Here is a 13412-nt window from a genome sequence, read left to right on the forward strand (position 1 = left end):
GGCCTCCTCTTCTCCCCTTTCAGCCAGCACATTTCCTCACCAATTTTTTTTTTTAAATTTATTAAACTGTTATAAGTTTACATTGTACAACAAACTAATAAAATCTTGAAATGATAATGAGTTCACTACTTGTAAACATATTTTAAAGCTTTGATCATGAAGTGTTTATAGCTATCAGACATTTGCACAATTTTACTTAACTAAACAGCAAAATACCAAGTAATCAAAGATAACACACACACACAAGTGTCTACTGAAAAATAGTGAATCTACAATGTAATAAACTCCTGTCCCATAGAAAACAATTCCAGGTATTTAATAAGTGAACAGCTTGCTACACTTTCAATGAAGGAGCAAACATCCCTCAGATATTCTTCATTGGGATAAATTGCTAATTAAAAAATATTACTATTTACATACCTAAAATCTCAACTCTTTATCACAAAGTCACAACCAATAAACAAGCTTGACACATGGATCCACAGGTCAACTCAGCCTTTCACTGCATCAGCATTATCTGAATAAGAACTGCAATCTACGTTAATAACACACATTTTGTATGAATGCATTTTGATTTCTCAAGACTGATAAAAAAGTAGGAATTGACATGAAAAATAAGGGCTTTTTTAGGATTTCCCCTTGAATTTTACATTTTTTTAGGAATTTTAGCAAAACTGAAAAAAATTAGGAATTTTTAGGAATTTTAGGGCCGCTGGACAGCCTGTGATATCTAAAGGAAAACATGTTACCACTGGAAACGGTAGTTTTGAAAGACAAAAGGCTATCAAATCATTTTATTAAAGTAATACATATATGTGGGTTTTTCCAACTTCTAAAAATATAACACATGTAAAAAATGTACGAGTGACGAGGTTTTTTCCCCTTCTTTTTTAAAGGTCCTCAACTTATCAACATTTATATTGCAGTTTATGTGATTTCTGCTTGTTGTCAGTGAACAAAGTAAAGAAACACCCCATATGGAAAAATAATACATAAAAGTATATTTTTAATATATTATTAATACAGTCATGTTTGTACTTTTTTGAAATAATATAAAAAAAATATATTATTTTTGTATCACAAAAAAATTGGGTAACTCATTTTTATATTAAATTCTGACTTTGATTTTTTAAAGGGTATTATTTTTGTATCATTTTGGACTTAGATTATTTTCAATATATTATTTTTGTATTTTTAGGGACTTAGTTTTTTTTCAAGCATATTGTTTTTGTATCAAAATTAAACTTAGTCATTTTCACTGTATTAAAATTGTATTTTTTTAAAAACTTAGCCATTTTTAATCTAAATCTTTTAATTTATATGTATTAATTTTGTATTATAATTGGACTTAAAAAATTTCAGTGATTTTTCACTGTATTATAATTGTATTTTTTTTAACTTAGTCATTTTTAATCCCAATCTTTGATTTTATATGTATTAATTTTGTATTATAATTGGACTTAAAAAAATTTCCCAGTGATTTTCATTGTATAAAAATTGACTAATTTTTAAATTGAAATATAAAACTTATAACTTGTGGAAAACATGATGCAAGATTTAGCTTCTCAACTTCACAGTAAAGATTTCAAACTTTTAAGTTTAGACAACTTTATCAGTTGCATGCATAATGAAATAATAAGGAAGTATACTTCTAAATAACACTGGAGACATTATTTATTGCATGATATTTCCAGGACAGTCTGTAAAATACAGTATAGTTTCTTTTGACTTCATCTAGGTTTCCCATTCTAATAATTGTCATGCAGTCTAATTCTACTGATAACTCTTAAATAAGCTTTTCAATAAGATACAATGTACCATTGTACCTTATTAATACTATCTTCTCATCAAAATAACACAATAAAAATTGTAATCTCTGAACTCAACAAATTATTTCTCCACTTTGTTTGGGTTTACTGCAAGTGACAGTTGCTATTGCACACACAGAAAAATAAATAAAGTCCTACACATAAATGGCTATCAACTGTCCAGAGCTTGGTCTCAAAGAAATAATGTCACTGAAAAATATGTTGTGCAGAATATGAGCATTTACACATGTACTTCACATTATATCCATTACTTCACTAAAGCATAGAATGATGGACCACAACAGTTCTCATTACACTATGATGAATGAACAATGTTTCAAGTTTCACAAAGCACATCTCGTCTAAAATCATGTCCACTAAAATGAACCACACTACTGTCTCGCCTGAAAGTGGCTCTGCACTCCACAAATTTTAAGGACATTTGGTTGATGAGCATAGTTCGTTTGAAAAACCATCACTGAATCCACAATAGGCAGAATATGGTAAGCACCTATTACAGATACTTTATCATTTTACACTAGTACTGTCTTGTTGACTGATGTTTCTTCTCCATCTGACATTCCCTTGAAAAATTCTTGCTCGCAACTTCCATAATTTAAAGTTTGTGTCATCTTCTGGAGGAATTGATTGGCATAAGACATGTCAGATACCTGAAAATGAAACACAAGAAATCAACTGAAATTGAACATTTTCTCTGCAATTTTAATTTTCAAAAAAAAAAATTTCATTTTCAAAAATAAATGAGGGCATGAACTTTACTTGTTACTGTTTTATACCAGCATGCTTTACGAAGCGTGTTAGCACTTCAACAAAAGTATGCTGATGTGCAGCATTGTTGTTCATACAATTCATTCTAAAGATGTCTGACACTTTGATCTACAGGTTCACAGAGTTAATTTTGTTTTTTTAAATTCAACCGCAGGGGCATATATATATATATCTTCAATGTCCTCTAATGAAAGAATTTTTTTTTTAAAACTGTAACACAGGCACCTGAAATTTTATCCTTAAGTTACAAATAATGCCATAGATTGAAAAAACATATATCACACCCCTCCCTATAAATGAATACATGCAACTTACTGTTAAAATTTTAGGTGTCTGTGATTGTAACATGCTTATTATTTTTTGTGGACATACTCTATCAACAGTTACTTGGGTTTATTAAAGGTCATAAATTGAATATTTCATGTTAAAGAATTGAATTACGTTTACCGTCATTACTTTCTGCAATGCTGCATCCTGGTATTATTCTATCAACATCATTGTCGTCTTCAAAGTCAGTCTGCTTCCTCAAACTTCAAAGTTAGATAGGCTATGCTATATCTCCCGGATTTTTAGGATTATCTGACAAGGAATAGTCGGCAGTTGGGAAAACCTATGATAGAATTGGTCACATGAAAACAAAAACAACTAAAATTTATGAACTTAAACAACGATATATTATTTCACATTGATCATCATCGGGCAACTATCAGGTACGATTTTACCACAAGTCACTTTGAAAAATAAATATCTATTTCTCAAATACGCAATTATAGGATTTATCAAATAATAATATTAAAGAAAACGAATAAGAAAAATGCATACCGATTGTGAAAACAACGTGCAAGTTCATCGGCACGGGCGCGCCATTACCACTCGACCTCGTGGCTTTTCAAGTTTGGTAGGACTGCTTCTTCCAGTGTTATACACGTCGCATACCCCATAAGAATACTCTAGGAGCCTTTAACAAGTTGTCCACAAAATAGATTGTATACTCTCCACGTGTTTCTCCCATTGTTTTGCTTTCCTTTCCTCACAATGTTCACAGATCGACAATTTCAAAATATGGAAGCGGAAGTGACTGTAGATAGAGTTCGGGTGACTCCGTAATCAATTTTAAATTATTACAATCTTAGTATTTGTTTTTAAAAAACAGCTATGAATTATGAATTAGTTTCTAATAGCAGAAAATTTAAACAAACGAGATAATAACAGCATATTTACGAAAGATAAATACAAGATTAGAATTTTCGGCCGTCTTCGTACTTTCACGCGATTGGTCGAAGTTCCAAAATCTGTAGCTCTCAAATTTGATTGGTTGAATGTGTGACGCTGCCATTTTCAAAGTGATTAGACTGTCGCAATATTTCGGAGGTTATTTTGCATAAATTGCTAAATATTCCGTGGTTGAGTGGAATGAGGACCGGAGTCCAGAATCACGGAATATATAAGGAAGGTGACATCCTGCAAGAACGGCATGTCCAGACGTTTTGGGCCGGGTGTACGTAAAGTTCTTGTGATCATCACAACATGGTAAGTTAAAGTAATGCCCAAGATTTCTTTATTTTGCAGCAGATGAAACTATTTCAGTTTATGTAGTATGGAAGGATAGTTTTTCAAAGTAAAGTTGACTTTACAATTTTCTGAAAATTATAGCTAGGCCTATATTCCAAAACAAAACCTAGGCCTTAGCGGTCAAATTTTAAAAAAAAAGATCGAGGGGGGGGTGGGGTGTTTACTCGTCCTGCATAGTTCAAGCTTGTCCAGTTTCCACACTATAGTCATAGATCTATATAGAAGGGGGGGGGGGGGGGGGGGGGGGTGGACAGCAGCAGATCCAGGATTTCCAGAAGGGGTACCTCCAGTGAATATGCATGGTCTCAAATCCGGTGAATATGTGATATGAACCGTTTGCATTTGTATAGATTATAAAGGGACAATAGATAGACTATAAGATAATGTTTTATATATATATTTTTTCATAATATTATATTACAGATTATGCAGTGGTCAAGGCTGACGACAAGTGGTGTGACTTGAAGATAGCCCTTAGGAACAAAGTTAGTGCACTTTGCAACGCAAAAGAAACGGCAGAAGCAGAGGGAGGATGAGTCTCAAGACTGATGTGTTATGAAGATCATGGACAGACTAGATATGAATACCATATAAGGTCACAGACAGACTAGATATGTATACCATATAAGATCATGGGCAGACTAGATATGTACATACCATATCATAAGCTCACTGACAGACTAGATATGTATGTACCATATAACATCATGGACAGGCTAGATATGTATAAAATACTGATTAAACATCTAGCAATTTATTGAATCTTGTACAATGAAAATGACAACAATTTGTTATTATTTATTATATTTATGATAATATAGCCCAAAGTATTTAATAGTCGCTTTTTAAATCTCTACAATAGTAGCCAATGCGACATGGGATATTAATATGTTTACTGTAACAATGGTTTTAACTTTTAATAGTACCTGAATTAGTAGACAATGCATGTCTTTTTATGCCCCGAGATCGGGGGGGGGGGGGGGGGGGGGGGGGGGAGCATATTGGCATATTGTTTTTGTCCTGTCTGTCATTCTGTCTGAAACTTTAACCTTGCTAATAACTTTTGAACTGTAAGTGATAGAGCTTTGATATTTCACATGAGTATTCCTTGTGACAAGACCTTTCCGTGAGTACCAACATTTTTGACCCTGTAACCTTGACCTTTGAGTTTGACCTACTTTTTGAAAACTTTAACTTTGCTTATAACTTTTGAACAGTAAGTGGTAGAGCTTTAATATTTCACATGAGCATTCCTTGTGACAAGACCTTTCCGTGAGTACCAACACTTTTGACCCTTTGACCTTGGAGTTTGACCTACTTTTTGAAAACTTTAACCTTGTTAATAACTTTTGAACTGTAAGTGATAGAGCTTTGATATTTCACATGAGTATTCCTTGTGACAAGACCTTTTCGTTGGTACTAAACCTTTTGACCTTGACATTTGACCTACTTTTAGTTTTATTTTTACATTGGTCATAACTTCTAAATGGTAAATATTAGAGCTTTAATATTGTACATGAGCATTTCTTGTGACAAGATCTTTCTACTGGTACCAAGATATTTGTCCTTGTGACCTTGGCCATCTCTGGGATTGGCCATTATCGGGGACATTTGTGTTTCACAAACACATCTTGTTTCCCCTTGCTTTTAATTGATTTTGCATAACTAAGTTGATTTGACTGAAGGTTTTATTCATATATTTTTAAAGATGTCAGATTTCTTTCTTAAAATGTGATAGAAAGCTGCTTTCAAAAACTATTAAAACATGTTTTTTTACAATTCTTTTTACTTTTCTAGGCACTGCATTGTATTATTTTTGGCACATTAATATACTTTTTGTGTATCATTCTTGTACTTTTTTGAAATACAAAATGTATTTTTTTTTTGTATTTTTTTAAATATGTATTGTTTTTATACTTTTTTTTGGTAATGTATTATTTCTATTCCCCATCTTTGAATACTTAGATGTTGATACAAATTTAATACAATTCATATTTTTTTCCTATTTTAATTTTTCAAGGTGAACCAAATAATACAAAAATAATATGTTGATACAAAATTAATACAAATCATATTTTTTTCCCTATTTTTTCAAGGTGAACCAAATAATACAAAATTAATATGTTGATACAAAATTAATACACTTTGTATTTTTTTGGTACTTTTTTAATCCTACTCCAAAATGTATTATTTTTGTACTTTAAATTGGGATTTAATACATAAATAATACAAGAGTATAGAAATAATACATCAAATGTATCATTTTTGTATTTTTACTAAGAAATAAAGTATATTAAAAATATATTTTTGTGTGTTTCATTATTTAGAAAGTGTATTATTTTTGACCTAATTTGGAACCAAGATTTAGATGGTTCCAAATTTGGTCATTAAAAATATATTTTTTTGGTATCATTTTAGTATTATTTTCTTGTATCATTTTCATATTTATTTTCGATATGGGAAAAGTCGAATTTCCTGGATATGGGGTAACCCATATCTATTCTTGTTTGAATTCCTGGTGCTAAACATAAAAAAATCTTTTTTTCAATTTATAAAATCCTTTGAGGGCTGTGTTATATAGTTCAGAATTAGTGGTACTAAACTGACAACTGCTGAAAAAAAGGTACCCATTAAGTATTTATAATAAGGTGTAATTAATCTTTATAAAATGATAAATATGGGCCTACTCAAAACTAACTAACACAAAACACCTACACAATTTTATGTTGCCAGAATTACTTCACTTTGAGGGACATTCTAAGTACATGCTCTACACATGTGCAAGTGCATACCTATAAGCCAGTATATGTACCATGTTTTAGACTTGCTCAAACAGAAAATAATCCAGACAGAAATATGCTGCTGGTGGATATCACCATCATTTCACAATTCATTCTAAACATATGCAGAATCTGTCAAAATAAATACACTTTCTAACCGACATGTCATCCTTAACAAGATTACAATCCAGAAATTTATGACTGCCAGTAAATAGTCAATGGACTAACAAATGATATCACATGAAAACAATGTATCTGCACAGTAAGAGGGAGTTCAATTATACCATCTACTACACATAGTTATGGTAAGTTGAGCAAGAAATTACTCTACAAAGAAATTCTCTTTCATATGCATGATATAAAAACATGGTTTGGATAACCTAGACGAAATCTGTGCAGGACTTTACCACCATTGCCACCCTGGCAAGGCATACTATAAAATCTGGCCTCTACTTTGGCTCCAACCTCAATTTGGCCTGACCTCATACTATGAGTAATTTCCGAGATTTACTTATTAGTATTTAACTGTAATAATGGTTAGATAAAGGCATAAATGAATATGATCCAAAATTCACCGTCAAGGAATTTGCGTTACATCACTCAAAGCTTTGTGTCCAATATTTCAAACTAAAGATATCACTCTAAAAATTGTTGCAAATTGAAGATTGGTATCAGGATCATGTTACCTAGACAGGCTGAGATAGTGTTACTTAAATCAATTGAAATACAATTAAAATTGGATTCATTAACACAGAGTGATGTAACCCAGGACATTGCAAGTTTAAGTAAAATCTATAAATAAGAGAAATCATGTAATAAAATATCATCATTGTGACTTTCATTTTACTTCCTTTTTTAAAAAAATTATGTTTGTAATTCTTATTTACTGTAAAATCCTAATACTATTATATGAATTCAACACCTTCTGTTCCAGCTATAACAGACACAAACTTCAACACAAATATATATTTAAGAAAATTACCACCAATATTGAAATAAATTGAAGAAAATGTTTATTCAAGGAATACACCTGCTTTCAAAGATTTTTATGGTTAAGTTAACATTTGCACAATCATATAGCAAAGGAAGAAAATACTTGGCTCATTTGAAAAAAGAAGATGTAACACTGGACACTAAAAGTCTTCCATTGAACTTGTTATGAATTCCTTTATTTGTAAGCTTTTAATTTGAATCAGATCATTTAGGAAGCATCAAGAAAATAACAACTTTAAACAAAAATGAGTATAATCTTACAAATTTCCAGTTTTATTTCAATCAGGCAATAATATCCAAGCAGCGGCTATGTTGCGATGATACATTCTTCTAATATTGTCCGCGTTACATCTTTCATGATTTTTTAAAAGAAATTTTATATAGAATTTACTTCATGGTTGTTTCTTGATGTAATAATTAGATTAACTCAATCAAATAAATTTTCAATCATGAATAAGTAAAATAATATTTTTAAATTAAACAGAGTTAGGCAATTCTTGTTTGGAGAGGTTGATGTAATTATGGACACGATCAGCCCAAATATTAAATGACACAAAACCTGTGTCAATATGTAGCGTTGTTCAATATTTACGACTTAAATCAAAAGAAATTCAATTTTTATTCCTTTGTAAACTACCCATTATAATCTGTATTTAAATGTTTAAGAAAATGTCCATAAATCTATGACAACGTTTGCTATCACAGAAATGAGTGATGTTACATTTGGAGGACACCCTTATTACTTTCGTATCGTCCATCGTTTTCCAACACTTCGTCTTGTCCATTGTTTTCCAACATGTGCACATGTCTCTATACCAAAAATGAAAGCAAAGACCAGACAATGTCGTAAAAACAGGATTACAAACCTTAAATTTGAACTAAAATGTATTTAATTGTCTCAAACAAATCTTTAATCTCATCAATCAACTTGATGCTTTTATTTTCAAACACATTTTCTGTTTCTTTAAATTCTACCCGTCACAGAAATTCTTTTGTCCATTTTATTTTAGAATAAAATGACCCCAACCTTTTCTTTATTTCTATTTCATAAGCCCTGCTTTGTTTCTTCACAACCTTTTCATTTTTTTCTCTTTGGACATCTGTCCTTGAGGACGAGAAGTCGTATTTGAATATAGGGACATTTCCGCACATATTTCAACAACAAAAAATGGCTGTTTACGATGTAATTCATTAATTTGATAAACACTTTCTTCTAAATATTTAATTCAATTAAACAGGTTTTTTAAAAATGAAAATAAATTCATCTAAAACATAACTTTAACCTTGTCCAGTAGATTTTTCAGAATAAACTAGTAAAATTTTCAAAAGTTGTTATTTTTATATGATAATGTTAAAAATTTGAAAAGTATTACGGTGATTTTTTTGGGGGGGATCAAAACAATATATCGGAAATTTCAATTTTGGTGTCTATGCGTTGGTTACGTATATCCGGTATCGAGATTTGGCGCGGCGTGTTACATGTGCCATGATGTGGCCAATTAAATGGATGGAGTCTGTAAAAAGAAAGTCGCCGCCGAAACCTGATACTGATAGCACAAAAGAGAAGAACAAAAAGTGTAGGAAGTTCAATCCACAGTGGATTAAAGAAAGACAGTGGTTAAGGTATGACGATGATGTGCATTTAATGTTTTGTGTGCTGTGCACGAGCTTTGTCGAGTCAAAGAGAAACCGAACTCAATATCCAAACAGTTTCGTTAAAGGTTGTTCTAATTTCAAAACAAGTGCACTTGCTGATCACGAGGCTTCAAGACTCCATCAGGATGCAGTCGAGTTTGGAAATGCATTAGCAAAACCGACAGAGACGGTAGCAAGACAAACACCGAAATGCTTGAACACAAACGAAAACAATTGGAAATACTATTTAGAAATGTGCATGCTCTTGTGAAAAATAACCGCCCATTATCAGACATTAAATGGATGACAGAGCTGGACAAGGCAAAGGGGATAGACTGCGGTGAAACATATGCCAATAGAAAATCAGGAACTGTGGATTAGAGCAGAATGAGGAAACAAATGAATTATTGATGACAAATATCATTCATGAAATTGAAACTGAATGGCTAAGATTTTTACATTTTATTGCTACATACAGTGAAGTATTTAATTGATGCATGTTAATTAAAAATGCATTTTACATATGTTGATGTTTTTCTACTGGGTCCGGCAAATTTTAAGTGTGTCCTGTAGTTTTCGTTACTTTTTAGCAATCTATAGGACACTGTGTCCGACAGATTTTGAGCGCTTTCACCAACTCTGTGAAAGCAAACAAGATGGCAGGAAAACGAAGGTTAAAGCACTTTGGATTTATCAGTAGTAAAAAGTAGAAGCCTCAGCCTAGTACATGTAACAAAGAAATTCAAGTATCCCACAGAGAATATTCTGCATTTAAAGATGAAGTAGCTGTGTCTAAAGAAAAATGCAAAAGTAAAGGAAGAACCCCAGTCCTTATAGCTGAAGGAATTTTCGTGGTTGATATACAGTGATTGCAAAATGTTTTGCAGAATTTGTGAGGCCAATCAACCAAGAACGTCCACCATTTCTGGACACCCATTGTCCGATTTCACCACGACCTGGTGTACATCTTTTAAATGTGGACGTGTGACTATTCATGGTAACAGTAAGAGACACGTCTTTATCTGTGACTGCATTATTAGCAGTAAGTCGAGCGGGGCAACTGTTGCTGCTAATTTTCACAGACAATTACAAACTCTGGGATGTAGTGTTCTTATTGATGCTGGTACTGATTGTTCAGCAAAATATTCGCATAAGAAGTGAAGGCCCACTTATTGAGGACATTAAAGCAAATCCTTGTCTGGAACGCTGGGTTTTCTTCCCCAGAAGCTTACTGTAAAATATACTGGATGGCCCAATTCAATACAACTTTTTCCAGAGTAAATACTTGACTTGTTAGCATCCAGCATGTTTCACAGCACATTTCTATTCAGTTTTAAAATAAAACAAACAAAACGCATACATGGGTGTTGATTTTTTTCTTGAAAGATATTCAAATTGAAAAAAGAAACTTGTAAGTCTTATTTACAAAATGTTTTACCATGGCGATTAGAAATTTTGAAAATGGCGACCAGAAATATTTCTAGGTCGCCATTTTGCGACCTCATAGCAGATGTGACTTGGAACACTGACTATATCTACTTTATGGTGTCAAAAGTAATTTAAATCTATCCTAGCAAACATTTTTAAAAAACAAAATATCTTCCAATATCACATACTTTGGTTTAATAACCAGATATAATATAACTAGAAAAGTAATGAATCATTGTGGTAGTTTTATTTCAAATGAATTCATGACCATCCTCACTGATCTCAATGTCTGCTGCTCTTGAATTCAATGTCATTATGATGACAGGTTTATTTTGATGTGCAAGACTTTCATATTCTCTGGATTACTCACTTAGATCTAGGTGTAATTGATAAATTTGCACAAACTTATGTCTGAATACGAAATACATGAAACACTAATAAACTAACCTCATTAGTATTATTATATCTATATTTGTGGTGGTAGTATAAATTAGAAGATGGAAATAAATAAATAAGGAGATATATGATCGATAAATTCCTCAAAAAATCACAAAATCAATCAAAATGGTACAAGTGTAAAATTATTTTTTAAGTGCATACAGAACAACAGAAAGTTCAAACATATCATTGATCTTCTATAATTTGAAAAACTAAAAACAATAATTAATCAAAGAATTTAATGACACTATTGGGGGAAAAAGATCATTTTTGGTTGAGGCCAAGGTTAAATTTTTAGAGCAAAAGCCATTGAAGTAAATTGGCACAAAGCCAACTTCAAGGCAAGATTTCATAGTATGCCCAAATACCTTCCGGCCTCTATTTCACAGACACTTGTTATGACGTCTGTATACTAATAATAACGCAAGGTACTTGACTTGAAATGAGAATGTCGGCCTTTTGAGCTTCATGGGAATTTGCGATGCAAATGCAATTACTATCGTTCTCTTCTACAATAATTTATCTACCAAACTATGTATAACATGACTGCATCCATTCCCGCTAATCTCCGACGACTGCAACAAAACACGTCTCAACAGCTCGAACACTGAACATTATCATCAGACGTAAGAAACAAGTGCCCGTGGTCTATTTATATCGCCACGTCTTGTAGCGGAGGAATACAATTTATCGTTCCGCGAATGGCATGACTAGTATCAGTTAATTCCTTAGGGAACGCATATACTCACTAAATCAACGATGCTGAGCCAGTGGGGTTTTTTTTTTTTTTTTTTTTTGGTTTTTTTTTTATTATTAATTTATTATCATTATTATTCGTCGTTCCGTTCGCTGATTACCTTTTATGTTGTTGACATGGAACTAAGATTCTACAACCAACTGTATTACTGATAAATGGCAGCGAGAACCTAAATAAGCAATTAGCAAAAGCAATTATTATAGATCAAATACCTTTTGATGGAACTAAATCGAACAGCCCCTGTTATTCCATAGCACTGAATACACTCATTCCCTTGAATTTCCATAGCACTGAATACACTCATTCCCTTGAATTTAATCACACGTGTTCACTGTTAGATCCTCGATTCCGTCGGCGTCGCGTCGCGTCACCGTGAATCTCAAACTGTTACCTCCATTTTCATTGATACCTCCGTCCGTGATGATAAGCTATGACGATAATCTGAAAGAACGTTTAGCCATTGCATTTTCGCTGCAACAATGTAAATTTTCTGGGCAAACATGCCAGACTAGGAACACCACGTGTTCTGGTGATTTACTGATAGGTCGGACCAAAACAAAGTCGGACTATAACAAAGTCGGACCATAACAAACTCGGACTATACTTATAATTGTGAATGTAAATCGAAATTAACAAATTAACTCATTTAATTTTTCTCTTCTTTTACATTTGGGCGATATCATGAACCTGAAAGTGACAGATTTACCTGTAGATGCGACATTCACAGGATCCAGCGAGGTGAAAGGGGGGGGGGGGGGGGGGGTGTTGAAATTTCACAGTTTTTCTGTTGGGGGACTTGTAAGTTTACTCTACTTGGAATTTATTTTGCCAAAGTTAAGCAGAAAAAAGCAACGGTTTCAATATAGAATTCTGAACACAATTTTAGCTTCAAACTCATACTTATTCTAAATCGAAATTATGTACATGTACATTCTGCCAGAAACAATTGAACTCAAATATTTTGCGCATATTGCGCGTTTTATTTCATACGTCTTAATGTTACCCAAGTTCTAAATTCCATACCTGATTGTTTCTTCTTGGCTTCTCTTGCATCTGGTGCAGGTGAAGTGAATTGTAACATCTGACCTGATCATCTCTCTGTACACACACACAGAAATTCCTATAATATAAATTAAAGTATTATTTCATGAATTAGCTCTACGAATGATTGATTTTGAAATAGTTATTCAATTTCAATTAACATAATACGAT

At 32.4% G+C, this 13412-nt stretch overlaps 1 protein-coding gene and 1 long non-coding RNA gene across 10 annotated transcripts in view; one reads left to right on the top strand and one right to left on the bottom strand.

The window, feature by feature from the left end:
* The window catches only part of LOC125673478 (uncharacterized), a 110246-nt gene that overhangs the window by 25997 nt on the left and 70837 nt on the right, over positions 1 to 13412 (top strand). The window contains exon 1 of one of the 8 annotated variants that reach the window (XM_048910048.2): positions 7173 to 7254. The exons of the other annotated variants lie outside the window; for them this stretch is intronic. Within the exon in view, the coding sequence (XP_048766005.2) occupies positions 7252 to 7254 (3 nt within the window). The 5' untranslated portion in view covers positions 7173 to 7251. Of the gene's footprint in view, positions 1 to 7172; positions 7255 to 13412 lie in introns of those variants that run through there. 8 annotated transcript variants of the gene reach the window in all.
* LOC125663753 (uncharacterized) lies at positions 1657 to 3656 on the bottom strand. 2 transcript variants are annotated; one of them, XR_008801213.1, is made up of 3 exons: positions 3420 to 3656; positions 3045 to 3207; positions 1657 to 2479 (listed from the first exon to the last, which is right to left on the bottom strand). It is a non-coding gene; the product is annotated as an uncharacterized LOC125663753 (long non-coding RNA). The 2 variants fall into 2 exon arrangements; XR_008801214.1 differs by having other exon boundaries at positions 3054 to 3207; positions 3420 to 3642.

Source organism: Ostrea edulis, chromosome 3, assembly GCF_947568905.1.
Source record: "Ostrea edulis chromosome 3, xbOstEdul1.1, whole genome shotgun sequence".
Classification (NCBI taxonomy): domain Eukaryota; kingdom Metazoa; phylum Mollusca; class Bivalvia; order Ostreida; family Ostreidae; genus Ostrea; species Ostrea edulis.